Below are 17,911 nucleotides of genomic sequence, written 5' to 3' on the forward strand. Positions count from 1 at the left end.
TTCAAACAGTCTGCCCCTCTGCTTTCCCCCCCGTCTCCTGGCTGTCCACACAGGAAACATTAACCTCTTCCTGCATTAACCGGTCACTCGTTCAAACCACACTCAGTCTGACTCTTACGTCTTAACCCAGAGAGGCTTTGTTTTAAGTGGTCAGTGTCGGAGGCCAAGGGGTTAGAGGGGAGGCCAGGCCGTCCATCAGAGCAGGAATCCTGGAGAAATGAGAAGATCCTGATGCTGATGATGTTTGAGCCACAATTGACTCTAATTTTTGTTGTCTTGGTCTGACACATCCAGTCAGCCACACTTAAGGGTGCAGGAGAGGACCCTGCCCCCACAGCACATAATAAACTCCTGCCTGTAACAAGAACAATCTGTGTGCAGGCCGGAGAGCCCAGACACTCTTGGGGAAACTGAAGAGGGGGAGGAGGAGAGCAGAGGAGAGGCAGAAGGAGGGATTTGTCCTCATGGTTAAAGACAGATTTTTTTTGCACTATCCAGACAAACCCCCAGCCCTGAAATCTGAAACTGCAGAAGTTGCGTTGGCTCACCGAGCAGTCATTTCACTGTTAGTTCACTTTTTCCAGACTGGTTTCACTCGTCCTCCCATCAGACTCCAGCTGAGACGCTTCTTCAGGACAGTGAGTGAGATGTTTTGTCATTTTTTACGTTGCTCTTCCTCTGAATTCTTTCCAACTGTTGCATGGTCAAGCTGAACTGGGCTTTTATTGACATCATGTTGAATCAGATGACAGTTTGAAGTGAGGGATGTGACAGCACCGTGATGCCTTCACAGCAGCCTTCACACTCAGGAAGACAGAGCACGACTATTAAAACTTCAAGTTGAACATTAACAAAAAACAGAATCTAGCTTTGTGCATTCTTGCACATTTTATCATTGTTCCGTTTTATCTGCGTCCTCCCGTGTGTGTGTGTGTGTGTGTGATTGCACAGGCATGTGCGGCTGTGTTTATTTGGTCTGGGTTGAGTAGGTGATTAATTTTGGGAGGGAAGAAGGAAAAAGAAAAAACTCCGACCATTCCTTCTCCAGATGAGAGCAGTTTCATGTTGTACCAGGCAGCTTGAACACAGATGCATCAGAATGAGGATTAAAGTGACACAGACCGAATAAAAATAAAATACTACACCAGACTAAAGCTGAGTTTAAAGGGTCACTTCAACTATGTACCCATGCAGATGTTTTTACTTGACATTTTTAACTCCTGGTTTCTGTTGTTGAACAACATGTGTTCAGGACACTTATCTGAAAGAGTCAGACAGTTCAGGCCGAGCTGGAATAAAGCCAATGTATTTAACTTTGTGTTGAATCAAGCAAAGGTTGATCTATCTAGCACATTTAATTCCAGATGGAGGCACAATGCAGGAGCTACCATGAGCGTAGTGATCCAAGATAAATGTTAGACACAGATTTAAACAAACACACACATTAAAAAGAAGGAATATAATATGATTAAATGAAAATAATAACCCAACTAATAAAATAATAAGACACCTAAAACCAATACAAATAAAATGGTCAACTTGAACCAGCTTACTAGACCACTGAAAGGCTAAAAATAAGTATATATAATTTTGTTTTGGTACAGTCCAGTCAAATAATACTGTTTGTCATCTTCATATTACAGCTACATACAAATTATCATATAATAATGAATAAACTGTTTTCACCATATGGATCCTTGCTTCTCCATTTAAATATGATCTAATCCAGATTAATGCATCTCATGTTTTACTATTACATTTACGTTACAGAGTCAAAACACTTATTCTTGATATTTCCAGAATCTTCAGAGAATCAGTGAATCATGTCGATAAAAGAAATATTCAGTCTGCTGCACAGTAAAAAGTATTTTTAACTCATTTCCCCATGTTGTGCCTACAATAATGAAACCCGGATATAACTCATAATAAAATCCATCTGTAGTTGCGTTTCTGGCTGCCATCCTCTTAGAAACAGTGGCACAACTTGAAAGATGGATGAAAGATCTTTTTTTTTCTCTTTATCCTGCAACAGACTGAATATTTTTCATCCAGATGGTCAGAGGAGTCTCTGGGGATTCTGGGAATACCTTCAGAACAGTGGTGAGCATTGTGAAACAACCTGGGTTTTGCTAAGATCCTTTTATTTTCCCCGAGAAAAACAGATGCTCTGCTCTGAGACTCGAATGTAAAGCCAGAACACGAGAACAAACTATCTTCACATATGGAGCTGACATTCCAATCACTGACGTTCATTGTTATTTACAGATCCTGTGGGGAAACCATGCTCCCGCTGGGCCTTCGTCAGATCGGTGCAGGTGTGGTGTTTTGCCTCAGCGGTGGTTTGGCCACACCTGTACCGTTATACAGTTCTCTGGAGGGAAGTACAGATGAGGAAGACCTTAGTAACTTTGCTTCCTCCCTGCCCACCAGCGTCCTTTTCTACGAACCCCAAACCACACCTGCTGGCCCCACCCATGTGGAAACTGACTTCCTGAGTCAGGTTGTGAGCTTCCTTGAGGAGAACATGCTCCTCATCCTCGTCACAACTTCCTTCATCCTCCTCGTCTTCCTTATCATCTGTGGGGCAATATTCATGAGCCGCAGGCGAAAGGTCAACGCCTACTACCCTTCCTCCTTCCCCTCCAAAATGTACGTCGACCAGAGGGACAAAACCGGAGGTGCAAAACCCTTTAATGATGTTCCAGAGAAACCAGCTCCTGAGCAGGAGAGTGAGCCTGTGGACTCTCACAGGCAGCTCCAGGCCGACATCATGAGGGCCGCCAAGAGGCTACGGACGCCAAATAAATCTGTAGATGCTGCAGAAGGAAGTGGCAGCAGTCAGAAAGCAGCAGACCACAGTCCTGGAGACAGCTCTAAGACATGTGGCAGCGTCCTGGATCAGCAGTTGCCAAGTTTCCCTGAGGAAAAGGAGCCATGCGAGCTCCCCAACATTGAAGAGGCAGCAGCAGCAGGAGGCAGCACTGAGCTGAGCAGTCCTCCAGAGCAGCAACATCCAGAGGGAGTTGATCCAGAGCAGCCCCACGCAGAGGGAGATGATCCAGAGCAGCCTCATCCACAAGATGATCAAGAGCAGCCCCATCAAGAGGGAGATGATCCAGAGCAGCCTCATCCACAAGATGATCAAGAGCAGCCCCATCAAGAGGGAGATGATCCAGAGCAGCCTCATCCACATGAAGACGATCCAGAGCAGCCACATCCAGAGGGAGATGATTCACGGGAGCCTTCGATTGGCAGGAGTCTGCGGCCCTCCTCTCTGCATATTCACAATGACTCTGCAACACTTCAGCTGATCGCAGGAGAGAAAACAGCCTTCTGACTCCTCTGAACACTGTGACCTGACTCTATTCTCTAATCGAATCCACTTTGAATCCACCCGTGGCAATTTGTCTGTCATTCAATATTTTCTTTTTGTCTAGTGAGGGAAAGATGACATGCAGCAGAGCTCGCCAATGACTTGTTTTATCATTATGGTATTTTAAAACATGTTTTTAAAGGCCCAGTGTGTTAGATTTAGGTGAAAGGGAACTGATGTTTTCACTAGTTCGTTTCATCTAAATTGTATGAATTGTAGTTTTCTTTACCACAGAAATGGCCCTTTATATTTAAATACTTTATATTTGCATCAAGGGGACCCTCTTTACGGAGGCCACCATGTTTTTTTCATTAGTCCACACTTGACAAACTTAACACCTTTTGAGTTTTTATGTCAATTAAAGGCTGCCACAGGTTCTTTTTCGTGTTTGGAAGAGGAGGGTGAGGTGAGGTTGATTCAGCTGCAACATGCAATTTCAACACTAGATATCACAAAATTCTACACACTGTACCTTTAAGTCTTTAATATCTGCTGCTCCCCACAACCCTTAAAACAGACAAATGTTATAATAATGGATGACTGGGGGGCCACTTAAGTAAACATGTAGTAGTATGTGGCCTGTTATCTGTACTTCAGTGCATAAACATTATGCAGCTTTTTATCATCGGTTTTTTTATGTTATCACAATAAATTGGGTGGTTTCTCAGCACATTTCCCTTTTTTAATTCTAATCCCATTTTGACAAGCAGTGTTTATAACAAATGCATTAAATTCAGGTGATCCACATCCATAACCATTATATTGTGAATTGTGCATAATGTAAAAAATTAGATACCTGCGTTATTAACATGAAAAACATCTGTTAATATTTAGGATGTTAAAATCATAAATTGCACTCGACGCAAAAGATGTTCAGGATACTTTTATTGCAGATTTTCACAAAAGCATTGCTAGATACTACTAATAAATTGAAAACCTTTTCATAGTTTCTAACCACGTTGCTTGGTTGCATATATTAAAGGTCAAAGCTTAGGGTGCAGACAGGATACATAATCAGCTCTTAGCTTTAATCGATATCTCCATCACACCTTTCAAGACACACTCCTCACGCTCGACAATCTTAAAAAATATCACAATCTCAGAAATAAGGCTCAACTTTGTACCAACCACTCAGAACAGTGCTCACATTGTGCGTTTAGGTGACAGGCTAAAAAGGTAAGAGAGTGCAGGGTTGGTCACAGACTAAGCCTGGTGTAACACTGCTACAGAGGGTTGACAATGGTGTACTTGTTATCAACGTATTTGGTGTGTGCGTGTTTCAGTACTGCAGAAAAGTGAACTACAGCTACTTCTCTTCCTGGCAGCAGGAAGCGAGTGGTGGTCGGTTTAACTGCTGGCCCTGACTGCCTCCTGCTGGTCGTCCTGCTGCTTAACGCGATAGTCTGCCAGAGCAGCCTTGATGGCATCCTCCGCAAGCACTGAAGAGGAACAGGAAATAAAGGTTGAATAATGAAATACATGAGTGGAAAAGTTTGGAAAAGACAACAATCGTTAAAAGAATCCACCGAAGACTTACTGGAGCAGTGAAGTTTAACCGGAGGAAGACTGAGCTCTTTGGCAATGTCAGTGTTCTTTATTGTCAAAGCTTCATCCACCTGAAAAGAAAAACGAAAACCTTTCTGTTTAATAAGCGGAAGAAGAACAACAGAAATGGGAAGCAAGAGTCATGTGTTTTATGTAATCACTCACAGATTTGCCCTTCACCCACTCGGTGGCCAGAGAGCTGGAGGCGATGGCAGAGCCGCAGCCAAAGGTTTTGAACCTGGCATCCACAATCTTCCCCTGGTCATCCACCTCAATCTATCGAAACGAGAGGTTTCATAGTTTTACACAAAAGCCAAAGGAAACTGCATAGTGATAATTTCACTGTGAGCCAAGTAATAACTGTTTTTACCCTAAAAGATTACAGGGGAAACACTATATAGCAATGTTAAACTATTTATCAAAGACTTGAGCCATCTACTTGGTAAAACAAAAATATTTAGCGTATCTGTGCTTTGTTCTCCCACTTTTTTATTTGTTGTTATAATAATCATCCTCTAAAAGCTCTTCATGTACACAAAAGGCTGGGATCCATCCATACATGGTACCTGGAGCTTCATTACATCTCCGCAGGCTGGAGCTCCCACCAAACCCGTCCCAACATTCTTGGAGTTTTTGTCCAGCGAGCCAACGTTTCTCGGGTTCTCATAATGATCGACCACCTTCAAATGAAAGAGAGGAAACATCAGAGTGGGGTTTGGGACATTTATTTTATTTTTTTTTTACATAACACTGAAATAAATCAGAAGACCCCAGACATCAGCAGCATCCTGGAATGTTTTTCTTTCTATTCTGCCACAATCACAAAATGTCTATAAAACGCTTTTATCACTGTTATACAACTACGCATTTCCTCCATTGTGTAAGTGACACAGAAATAAACAGATTAGGACTGGACGTCATTGTCCACTATACCAACTCCTGCACCCTGGCCCCCTCCCTGAGTTCCTGCTGAGTCACTCTGACCAAGACAACACAATGAGTCTGTATATACTTCATCTAATACTGCAAATTCCATGTGATGTGAGATTTCTGCATGTTTCTCTTTTTGTTCACTTTCAATACTGACTTTCAGCTTTTTATATTTAATGTTATGACATAGGAAACAATTTTATTTTATTAAATCTTTTTATTTTAGAGCTTTTTATTATATTTTTACATCCAAGGAAACACAAACCATCTCTGTTTCTAAATTAACTCAACTTAGATGTTTGTGTGGTTCGGATTCCCACGATCCTGACGGTCACGTAAAACAGTTAAACTAAATGTGAAAGTCGTGTTAGATAGATATATGCTGCGCAAACAAGAATAAATACACAACTCTTCCACAGGTATTACAGAACATTGACACCTTACGCAACGTGCACCTTCACCACACTGACGGCCCTTAAAGCCTTTTAATCGGATGTGATTCAAGTATTAAAGCTGTGGCAGTGGACAGTTGGAGGGCAGATTAGTTACGTTATTTTAGTATTCAACTAGCTAACACAACAAATAATGTTAACTTACTTTATTTATTGTACTGTTTTTCACGAGTCATATTTATTCGTATCTGTCGCACTCTATGATATGAAGCCCATGTGGGAGGAGAATGATGTAATCTTTTTCTAAGGCAGCCATGTTTAAGGTCAAATTTAATTCAATTCAAAACGAATGAATACCATACACAATATCATTTAGGAGCTATAATAACATCATTCAGGAGATCCACATGTTCTCTTAGGCTTTTGAGTGTTTATTAACGTTTTAACCTGTTTTTACATTATCATTGTACTTCTCCTCCTGTCTTTTTTTACACAGCATTTTATTGACTGGTTGTTTGAAACATGCTCTTTGAATAAAGTTGACTTGAGTATTTCACGCTCACACAGTATAGAAGTATGATGGGAAACCAGCTTGAGAGTTATTTAGTATTATTACATCACCCCGCCATGTGTAGCAGTAAAACCTAATGATAACACTGAATCAATCAATGTGAGCTGGACTCATGATACAGACAGGTGGGTGTATGAACACATGTGGTTAACTTTCATTCGTTTGATTCAGAGTAAATGAGATTTAGCTGTAATATCATAATCCTCCTGAGGATTGTTCTGTTTTTGATAAACAACCCTGGTGGCTAAGCTAGCTGGTTGTGGTTAGCTCCATCACAGCAGAGCGTCACTAAACAGGAACTTCTCAGTGGAGGCGTTTGTAAACAAAGGTCAAACAGCAGCTAACACACTCACACACACAGAGACACACACACACAGACACACACAGACACACACTAATAGCACAAACACACACACACTGGGTGTCTGTACCTTCTTGTGGTAGCAGCACTGGGTGAAGAACTCCGGGGCAGAGAGCCTGCGGCTGAGCAGAGCCAGAGGACTGAGACACTTGTTCATCGCGGTGGTCGCCATGTTGGAGCGCAGAGCAGCAATGACGCAGTTTGAAAGAGAAGAGCAGCTCGAGCCCGGTGCGCGTCACTGCCAGGGGGGCGGGGTCACACTGACAACACGTGCGCATGCGCTGTTTATGTAAACAACACTCAGAGTGAACATGATTTTATGACCAGAGTCCAGAATGTGGAAGAAGCTGCGTCAGTGGCATCGTTGAAATCTCTTCTTTAATCGTGCTCTAATAGGAGAGCCTTTCATTCAGTTTTAATATTTGTTTCTGTATCAGGAAAAGATTGTGGTGTGCAATGTTTTTTTCTGAATGGCAGCAGAGTAGAGGTATTAAGCAGTAGCGTTAAGAGGAGTCCGTCTATACTCATTCAAAGTACCTACAATGAGTCCTACATATAAGAAATGAAGGCGTCAGTAATGACAGCACAATAAAATAATGTACATTAAGAAGGTAAAGGGCCCATTTTGCAGAGTTAGTACTATTACATTTTATGCGTAAGTTGTATAAAATTATTAATAAAATATGGTAATGATTTGTACATTCAGATAAAATTGTGAACTTAAAAATGTTGGTTACAATTTTATTATTTTGTACATTGTTGTATCTGAACCTTATAAATGACCTACAATGCAAAAAAATCATAAAACAGAAGTGTCCCATTTAAGAATCTATGCAGGTCGGTACTATTGCATAATTATTACATGGTTCCCCAAATATCATATGATTTTTTTGGGGAACTCTAAAGAAATGCTTACTGAGGCTATAAAGTTCATTGACGTACAACACGATTTCAGTACCCGCGGTTAAACACACAATAGGAACAATTATGGGTAATTCATACATATTGAATTAGACAGAGTAAGTTTTTTCTTTACAAATGATTAATTTGGTTTTAAAAGCAATTATGTTATGTGAGTTTAAATGGGGACTATACAGACCTTTAGTTAATGAATCTTTGTCATTTTGTGTTACTGTGTGAAGGGGATCCCCTTGTGAGATTACATCAGTGGGCTGTTGTAAGACTCTAAAAAGCTTCATAAAACAATTTCATGTTTATTTTATCCCCTTTTTATAAACCCTCTTAAACTCGTTAAAATGGTGTCACCATCAAACAAAAAATATGTTTCCAGTGATGAGTGCCCGTCAGACTCTCGCTGTTACGTTATAATTCCTGATTTATTTCCTCTTTTTTCTCTCAGTGCATCTGTTCAGGAAACTGAAGAGAGAAGTTGCATCTTGCCACTGTGTGTTTCAGTAAGAAGGCACCAGAACAGTGATCGCTTCCTCACTGAGACTAACGTGAGTATTTATTATCTGTTTCATAGGATAAATTAAAAGTATTTCTTTGTGCTAAATTTGTGAAACTGCTATAATTATCTATGTGTATATGGAAAAAAGACTCAGTCTGTCCTTAATATTACAGGAAAACAAGCATGGATGTGGATTATAAAGAATATGAAGATTACACACCAGACAATGAAACTGAGGACATCAGCACCACCACAGCTGAATTCCTGAATTTCAGCCGCTCTCATTCTTCGTTGACATATGTGCTAGTGGTATTCAATATCCTTATAACAGTTATTGGCCTCATAGGAAATTCAGTCGTGATCTGGATCTGTGGATGGAAAATGAAAAGAACGGTCATCACCACCTGGTACATCAGTCTGGCTATTTCAAATTTTATGTTCTGTGCAATTCTGCCCCTGGAGGTTTTCTACAGGATAACATCACACTGGCCTTTCGGACTGCTCTTGTGCAAGTTCACCTCCTCCGCCCTGTTTCTCAACATGTACAGCAGTGTGTTTCTACTGGTTCTGATCAGCACTGATCGCTGCGTAATGATTCTATTCCCCGTTTGGTCTCATAACCACCGGACAGTGAGGAAAGCACTTTTGGTTGTTGTGCTCACTTGGGTCCTTTCTGCACTCCTAACGTTGCCCTCACTGATCTTCAGACAAACTATAGTCCATGGCTCAGTCACTCAGTGCTACACAGGCTACGTGGCCCACTCCAGACACAAGGCAGTTGCCCTGACTCGATTCATCATCGGGTTCCTGATTCCGTTCGTGATGATTGTCGTCTGCTGCTCCGTACTCGGTGTGAAGCTCCAAACTTTGACCGTCAAGTCAACAAAGCCGTACAAAGTCATGGTGGCGCTCATCTTGTCGTTTTTCTTCTGCTGGGTCCCCTACCACACCTTTGTTCTTCTGGAGTTGGACGTCAAGAACTACAGCCTGGAGGTTATTCAAACTGGACTGAAGGTGGGAGCCACGCTGGCCGCAGCAAACTGCCTCATATCCCCGGCTCTGTACATCTTCGTTGGTAACGACTTTAAACAAACCCTCAAGAGGTCTTTGACATCAAGGATAGAGGAGGCAATGGCGGAGGATTTTCGTACAGTGGGTCTCAATCATTCAAGGTCTAAGTCAATGGAAGTGATCAAAAGCTAGATGGCACTGTGCAGAGCGTATTCCTCCGCCAAGGCCTAATATTCTGGATCCAGATATTTACTGGATCTGCACCAAATTGGACAAACTCATAGATATCAGTCCCCAATTTATGCCTTATTCTGTCAGATGATTGGCTATTGATTTGTTCAAGACATTCATTTTGTCTTTCAACTTTTTAAAGAAAATCTTCACGTTCAGATGTTTTTTATTTCTAAGATTTTTTTATGTCTACGACTGAATTTCTTTTGTTTCATTATGTTTGCAAACCAGCTTCAAATTGCTAGTGTATTAAAGTGGAATACACAAGAATTGAATATAATGAATATGCATTATCAATATAATATATAAGAATTGAATGAAAAACAAATGTCTTTATTTTTAATCTTATTAGGAATTGATGCATATTTGAAAGTAAACAGGGAACGTATCTTTCTAATCTATTCATTCCAAATATAACCATATGCCAGTATTGTGTGTATTTATGTCCAGTAAAGTAAATACAAATGTCTATATACATTTTGTATTGTGTTCCATCACCACTGACGAGCAGACTTCACTAACTTCACAAAGCCTTGAACTACAGCCAGGTGCATCACTTTTTTGGGTCTCCTGGACACATTTCAGTAGTTTGCAGGGCGTTTCTGTATTTGCATGTGTTGTGACTTTTTGCACGGCACGTGTCATCAAATCCATGAAGTCGTTTTCTATTTGCATGTGTTTTCTTAATTTGCAGTGCTTCCTATTTCCTGTAGTGAGAAGCTGTTTTCTGCAGTTAGATTGTGAGCAACTGTAAAATAAACCCTGCATCAAAACCAGGCGCTCTCAGGGGCCCCTTCTCAAATTGGGGCCCCTCCATGGCAACTGTGCTGTTGCAACGCCTCTGCTCTTTGCAAAAGGAACATAGAAATGAAACACTGGGTGTAACCCAAAGACCAGGGGTCACCAACACAGTGCCCGCGGGCACCAGGAAGCCCCCCAAGGACCACATGAGTCGCCCGCAGGCCTGTTCTAAAAACAAGACAACTCACCAGCGAGCTGCGTCTAAAATTTGATACACGTTTCTAATTCAATTTAAATATTTATTTTTTATACTGTAAAATTTGTATTCTCATATTGAAGTTGACTATTGACTATGATTTGTTAAAAGGGTTTGTCAGTGGCTAGTGTAAATGGGACATTAATATAGATTAATAGAAATGAAGTGTTGAATATTGATATTATCTGTTTCCCACCTTGTTAAGTCATTGTTGATAATTATTGTGAATAATCATTAACATGATCAGTGTCTTCACAGCAAGTCAGTATCATTTATCATTAATAATAATATATAACTAAAGGCAAACTGAGCAAGTTGGTTATTTCAGAAGAGTGTATCAAACTGGTAGCCCTTCGAATGACTCAGTACCCATGGAGTAGCTCTCAGTTTCAAAAAGGTTGGTGACTCTGAGGTGCAAACTTATGAATGGGATTATTGCGTGGTTAATGACTGCAGGTTTACACTCACTCAGGTGCTCTGTGAGCCTCCTGACAGACAACACTGAGGGCAGCAGCAGCATGCCAGCCCCCCCCCTCTCTGGATCTACTGCCGGGTCTGTAGCGGATGTGTGATGCAATCAGCTGTAAGCGACCCACCACAACTCCTCACAAGTCACGGGTCATTCCGTGGACCCACCGCTCAGCTCACACCGCCCCTGTGTGTGTTTATCTCCGCTGTGTATCCGGTTAAACCATCGGTTCGCTCCGCTAGCTAACGTTAGCCGCTGCGTAGCTAAAGCTAGCTCCCTGTTACCTGCGGGACCTCTCCGCCTGTAGGAACACTAACCTCAGCCTGGACCTCCGTATGTGTGTGTTGTGAAGCGCTGGGTGCCACCGGCGGAGTCACTCCACCCGAACTTGCCTGTTTTGAGAGGATTTCGGTTTTAAATGGCCACCGCTGCCCCCGTTCCACCTCCTCCTACGGCCTCCGGCCCTTCCACCGCGGCCACCGACAACCCGAGCCCCGGGTCCAGCGGCTCCAGCGCGGGGGCCGACAGCGGCAACCAGGACAGCACCTTCGAGTGTAACATATGTCTGGACACCGCCAAGGATGCAGTGATCAGCCTGTGTGGACACCTCTTCTGGTATGATAGTGGCTGCGGGGGGATAAGTGGAGCTTTTTTAACCCGCCTCCTCAGTGTTTGTCCGGGTAATGAGGCCACAGACAGAGTCCAGACCTCCAGACTCACTGAGACTGTTGTTAAAGCTAATCTTCATCATGTTACTGAACAATAGGCAAACCAGTTTATTGGCATACATCATGCTGGCCAGTGTCAACAACAGCCATCACGAGTTGTTCACTTTGAAATGACTTTGTTATCTCACACTTTAAAACACGTGAAGACATCAGCACTTATTCAGATTGAACTAAGTTGTCCTGGGTTGTGTTTAAAGATCACCAGGCATGTCTGAAAAACACCAACACCCACCACATGGGTGGACAAATATCACACTCTGTTGTTATAACAGCTCTGATCCTAAAACATTATTATAAACTTTATTAGTCATTACAGAAATTGTATTATTTCCCCTCCACTTATAATGGTTACACTTGGATTTTAGGAAAACGTATTATTTCTGGTGAACTGTTTAAAGGTGAGATAGGTAGATAGTTAGTTTGTTTGGTAACTTATTGATCCTCGGGGCAATTGAGGCTTCCGGTAGCACATGGAACAGTCAAACACAAGAGCATAAGAATAATAAAAGGGCAAAATGATTGAAGGATAAGTTCACTTCAGTGAGAGGAAAGTGTAAAGAAGAATGTGCTAATGGGGATATTGACCATACAAATATTTTAAGTGTAAGGTGATAGGAAGACACTGAGTGTGGTCTATAAATACAACTGTCAGTGTAATGTGTTGGATTTTTTTATTTTGGTCACTTTCATGGAAACTTTACAGCCTCTGCAGCTTGGTGCACCTCTTCAAATATACTCTGACCAACTTTTGTCCGCTGGGAACAAGTCACGTCTCGAGCATCTGGTCTGTTATAAGTGGTGACAGTATTTATTTAGTTAATCATTTAGAAACAGTAGATAAAGCCCAGTGCAAGAAGCCTGGTTTCTTTTCTCTCACCTCTCATCTATAGATGCCATTTTATTAGCAAAGGTATATTTTGCAAAGTCAGTGTTTCACTAATCACATGTCTTCCCTTTCCAACCCCTGTTGCATTTCCTCTCAATCAGTTGGCCGTGTTTGCATCAGGTATGTCAAAACTTTTGGTTTTATTTCCTTTTCCTCATTTTGCAAATGCAAATGAGAGGGTGGTGCTTTATCGCGTCTTTGTCTTTTATGCAGTGGTTGGAGACCAGACCCAGTAAACAAGTGTGTCCGGTGTGTAAAGCTGGCATCAGTAGAGACAAAGTAATCCCCTTATATGGACGGGGAAGCACAGGTCAACAGGACCCCAGGTCGGTATATTTGTGTTACAGGCCAGACTGACTCCAAACTTCATGAATTGAGTCATCACAATCATCCTCCTCATAGTCCTGCAATGATAGACATGCTCACGATGGTGTTTTTCTGTTTTATAGAGAAAGAACACCCCCTCGACCACAAGGGCAAAGGCCTGAACCAGAAAACCGTGGTGTAAGTACTCTGCACAAATACAAATTATTATTTCTTTTATGTTTTCTTGATTTCAACGATGTGAGGCAGCTTTGTGTATTCTCTCAGTGAAACGTCAACAGTCAAGCAATCTCATGCACTCATGATGAAATCCTTACATAGAATGATGCAGGTGCTGTGGTGCAGCCCTGTGCTTTATTCATTAACTAAAGGACCTTTCCCACTGGGATCCATTAAACACACTGTGTTGAGTTGCAGCTTCAACTCTTGAGAATTAACACAAGTTGTCCTGCCTGTTGCGTCACATCTGACAAACTATACAATAAACTCTGCGTCACATGTGGTGAATACACGACTATACAACACACATTTTCCTGTTTTGCAGGGATTTCAAGGGTTTGGTTTTGGAGATGGGGGTTTCCAGATGTCATTTGGAATCGGTGCCTTTCCATTTGGTATTTTCGCTACAGCGTTTAACATCAATGACGGGAGACCTCCTCCAGGTATTTCTGCTTTACACACGTCACTTTCACCATGCTGTACCTTTCAACATATCAAATAACTGTCAAACTAATTCCCCATCAAACAGCGGCACCCGGGACGCCACAGCACATGGACGAACAGTTTCTGTCTCGACTCTTCCTGTTTGTGGCTCTGGTGATTATGTTTTGGCTGCTGATTGCATGAATGTGCAAGAAAACAACGTGCGGGGTTCAGCCAAGAGATCTGACAGGGTTGAGACAGGAAGGCACATCATCGTGGTTATCTGCCTCCATGCATGTTTTTCTTCCTTGATGATTCTTTTTTTCTCTCAACAAGCCATGTGAGATTAGAACAAAACAGTTTTTTTGAAAATAAATGTATGAGTGCTAATCTAAGAATAACAACTTGATGGTGAACCATGTAACATTGGTTGCCTTTGACATCAGGGGTTTTCACACCGGACATTTGGAACGTGTCTTAGTAGGAAAAGTACATGACTGGTAATGTTTACCATGTTGTTGCTATGTCACAATTCAGGTGTTGCAAACTTTAGAGGCTCCATTAGAAAACCAGTTGCATCACAACAGCCCAACTAGGCCATTTATTTCGAAGGCTCCTTCTAATGCGTCTTTCCAATCCTGAGCAACGAAGAATCCAATCAGTGGATCCTTCTCGGGCCTAAATATCCCAGGATTTATTGAGATGAAGCAAACAAGCTAACTATGTGGGCGGAAGCTGGTGACACAATTAGGAAATCCTGCATAGATCATACCTCTGCCTCTGAGGACCACTGGGGTCTCCGGAGGCCATGCTGAAGGACACAGCCTCTTTAAACCCTGACAGGGTGATGGTTAATATAATGTGCTTTTCCTACTCGAACATGTCAAAATGTTTCCAACAAACAAAAGTTTTAATTAAACACTGAATACGAGCCTGTACATCCTCAGCGTCATCACTCTGTTCACTAATGTACTAAGAGTGTTCTTTATTTACTCTAATACTACCTGATCTTACAAATTACACATCTTTTCGTTAAAATTTACAGAAATCGGTCACATGCTTTGTTGAATCAAAAACGATGTCGGTCATCGTCTTTTCATTTTAAAACTACAATGATGCAGTTGAAAGATTAAACTATGAAACAGTATTTATCTCCAAATTGTAACATATTTTATTTTGCTCAGTTTATTGTATGTCTTTGTAAGTAAATGTTAAATACTGTACTACAGAGTAGAGAGAACTTGGAGGCTGGTCTGATCACATGAAATCTTTACTCTTAATCTGAATTCACACTATGACAGTAAAAGCTAATGTGAATAAAGATGTTAATCAGGCTCTTTTTTTCCTATGAAGGTTTCATTCTCACATAAGCCTTACCTGCTCAGTTAATATGCAAATGAAGACACACCAGACAGACGTGGTGTGGAAAATGGAAATACTCTGTTGAGAAGTAGAATGTTTTTCTTCAGTCTTAATTATTTTACATGAAAAAAGATGTTTCTTTAACTAAACCACTTTATGCTGTAACAAAAGAAAAAAATCAATATTTTGGTCATTCTGTGGAAGAGGTTTATAGAAAACAGAATAAAGTACAAAAATAGTCTGTTTGGTTCAGTCTTGTGCTTCTTGCTCTGTGTGTTTCTCTTGGGATTCTGCCTGTGTGACGTTAAACTCGGCTTCATACATAATCTGCTGGATCTTTATTTTTGTCTCGCACCTTTTCTGTGGAGCGAGTCGCTTAAGAGCAGGAACAAAGCTCAGCAGGAATAGTTCATCCTCATCCCGTGGCCTGGTGGGAAATGAGGCGCCATTGTCTTTGACCAGCCATTTTGTCGGGGACTGTATACTTTGAGAGGAAGGCGGCGAAAGTGACTCTTGAATCAGACGCCGCTTCCGCCCGGTTTTGCTAATGGGTGCGATCGGAGAGCTTGAAGGCAGCTTGGCCATAACAGCCAGCTGGGCCATCTGAGTGTCCTGGGACATTGAAGGAACCTGCGTCACAAACGCCACTTGGGGCTTGAGTTCAGGTTGACTCACAGGGGCCTTCATGATGGACTGCGGCGCCTTGACCGCCTCAGACGACGTGGTTTCTCCCTCCATGCTGCCAGATTCGTTGTCAGGGTTGTCCTGGTCGTCATCTTCGTTGCCGCAGATGTCTGCCACGCCGCTTCTTGACCCAGTGAAGGGCGCGATAAAATTCATCAGTTGTCTGTATTTCCACCTGCTCTGCACGATCTCCCCTTGCTTCTTGCTTTTGATCTCCATTCGGACCTCCTTCAAGTAGCGGTCTCTCATGTTCTTCCATTTTCTTTTGCACTCCTCAGCTGGAAAGAGAAATTTCAGAGTGTAAATCAAATGATTCTCCTGAGGACAATATAAACAAAGTAACCTGGACACTGATGTTTTAATTAGGACTGATTATGATGTTCATTATTGATCATAGAATGGTGTATGATGTAAGGTCAGATTTGGATCAGGGGGCTAGATCCATTTCACCTTCTGTGACAATGCAAGTTGTTTTTCAACATTTTCGTTATTCGTGGACCTTGACAAATAAAACCAGGCATATTTATCTGAATTTAATTTATATGTAGTCTCATAAGAGGACTGTTAGGCCCTGACGCCTTATAACTGTTTAATATTGGTTTATTTTTTGTATTTCTTTACTTGTAAAATGCATTATAACTGTGTTTTGAAAGGTGATCTGGTTTTACACAGAGAATAACTCGCTCATTGAGTTGAAGTTGATGTGACCCTGTGCACCATGTGTGGGTCTCTGACACTGACATGTTGAACCAGAGACACCGCGGAGCTGCCGCTGCCACGACACATCCGCTTTTCACTTTGTCTTCTCTTCGCTGTGTGATCGCAGCCTGACGATCGACACGCGGCTCGGTGCGGCGGGTCTGCGGTGCCCTCCTCCTGCGCAGAGCCTTGCAGCACACGCGGCGCAGCGGAGCCGTGCAGCGCAGCGCAGCGCGGCCTAGGCGAGCGAGCAGCGGCGGCTGCTGCTGCTGCTACCGCTAGCACGGCGGGTGCGCGCGGCTGCGGCCACAGCACCGTGCTGCACTCGCGCGGAATTAAAACAACAAAAACGGCCACCAGCCGGAAACAACACGTGAAACACACACGTGTGCTGAACACGCGTGTGTGTTCCCTCGCTCCTCTCCCCTGCGCTCCACGCTGACGTCGCCTCCGCGGATAATAAGTGTGAGTAAAGTTGGGGCACAAACAAACATACTCACACGGGAGACCCAGTAAGATGCTGATGTTCCTCCAGGCGTGTGCGCGGCTCTCTGTGCAGCGGTAGTTGGGTAAAGTCACGTTGTAAAGCTCCGGGTAATTAAAAACGGCCAATATTAACTTATCGTCCATTTTGCGCCTCCACTGCTCGGTGTGTGCGGGGCTGCGCGGACGCGGAAGCGGCAGCCTTCTCCCGCCTTTTCCGCTCAGCTGCTGCTCGACGCAACGCGAGATGACGCGGGTGGCGGACGGTGCCGCGCCGTTTCGCTCCGCCGTTCGACTGGACCCGGCCGCCAGGGGGCGCACCACCGCACACAGGCCTCCATCACTCTTAGTTTCACTGTGAGAGAAGAAAAGACTTAAACCCACATCTTTATGATTTATGATTAGACCACAGAGATGGAGGCTATCTCTCAAACACAACAGTGAAAAGTGTTTGTGGTTCTTTGACCCTTTAGATCGCTGGTTCCCAAACTAGAGGCTGGGACCCTCTGTGGGGTCTCCAAATGCACACAGAGGGTCCCAAGATGATTTCCCGGGAAATGAAATAAAACTCAAAAGCCATTCTTGATCATTTATTTTATGCATAAAAGCTGAAATAAATTTGTTTTACTTAAAATAATTACAGTAAAACCAAGCAAGTAATCATCAGCCTTTCCATCTTTGTTTCGTTGTGGCCTCTCGGGGGATGACGACAGATTAGCGACAGCATCGGTTGCATCTCCACAGGAAACATTATGTGCACATAGGTGATTGTTTTGTAAACTATATTTCAAATCTATAACATTTGTAATAAA

The 17,911-nt window shown here is 42.5% G+C and overlaps 4 protein-coding genes across 5 annotated transcripts; 3 read left to right on the forward strand and 1 right to left on the reverse strand.

Annotated features, from left to right (window-relative positions):
• The first annotated feature begins 499 nt into the window (after window positions 1-499).
• On the forward strand, window positions 500-4,043 carry tmem119b (transmembrane protein 119b). 2 transcript variants are annotated; one of them, XM_020081818.2, is made up of 3 exons: window positions 514-638; window positions 2,033-2,100; window positions 2,266-4,043. In XM_020081818.2, exon 3 carries the CDS (start codon window positions 2,282-2,284, stop codon window positions 3,335-3,337), a length of 1,056 nt encoding a protein of 351 aa, XP_019937377.1. In that variant the 5' UTR covers window positions 514-638; window positions 2,033-2,100; window positions 2,266-2,281; the 3' UTR covers window positions 3,338-4,043. The 2 variants fall into 2 exon arrangements, with proteins under 2 accessions (XP_019937376.1, XP_019937377.1); XM_020081817.2 differs by lacking the exon at window positions 2,033-2,100 and having other exon boundaries at window positions 500-638.
• A 3,427-nt stretch (window positions 4,044-7,470) lies between these two features.
• On the forward strand, window positions 7,471-10,300 carry LOC109626291 (chemerin-like receptor 1). The gene is made up of 2 exons (XM_020082087.2): window positions 7,471-8,632; window positions 8,757-10,300. Exon 2 carries the CDS (start codon window positions 8,767-8,769, stop codon window positions 9,784-9,786), a length of 1,020 nt encoding a protein of 339 aa, XP_019937646.2. The 5' UTR covers window positions 7,471-8,632; window positions 8,757-8,766; the 3' UTR covers window positions 9,787-10,300.
• Window positions 10,301-11,709: 1,409 nt separating this feature from the next.
• rnf185 (ring finger protein 185) lies at window positions 11,710-15,474 on the forward strand. Its single transcript, XM_020082089.2, has 6 exons — window positions 11,710-11,906; window positions 13,007-13,025; window positions 13,119-13,231; window positions 13,355-13,409; window positions 13,774-13,891; window positions 13,978-15,474. Exons 1-6 carry the CDS (start codon window positions 11,710-11,712, stop codon window positions 14,073-14,075), a joined length of 600 nt encoding a protein of 199 aa, XP_019937648.1. The 3' UTR covers window positions 14,076-15,474.
• Window positions 15,418-17,312, reverse strand: LOC109626292 (uncharacterized). Its single transcript, XM_020082088.2, has 2 exons — window positions 17,117-17,312; window positions 15,418-16,195 (listed from the first exon to the last, which is right to left on the reverse strand). Exons 1-2 carry the CDS (start codon window positions 17,244-17,246, stop codon window positions 15,483-15,485), a joined length of 843 nt encoding a protein of 280 aa, XP_019937647.2. The 5' UTR covers window positions 17,247-17,312; the 3' UTR covers window positions 15,418-15,482.
• Window positions 17,313-17,911: the final 599 nt, after the last annotated feature.

This window comes from Paralichthys olivaceus, chromosome 18 (assembly GCF_024713975.1).
Source record: "Paralichthys olivaceus isolate ysfri-2021 chromosome 18, ASM2471397v2, whole genome shotgun sequence".
Lineage (NCBI taxonomy): Eukaryota > Metazoa > Chordata > Actinopteri > Pleuronectiformes > Paralichthyidae > Paralichthys > Paralichthys olivaceus.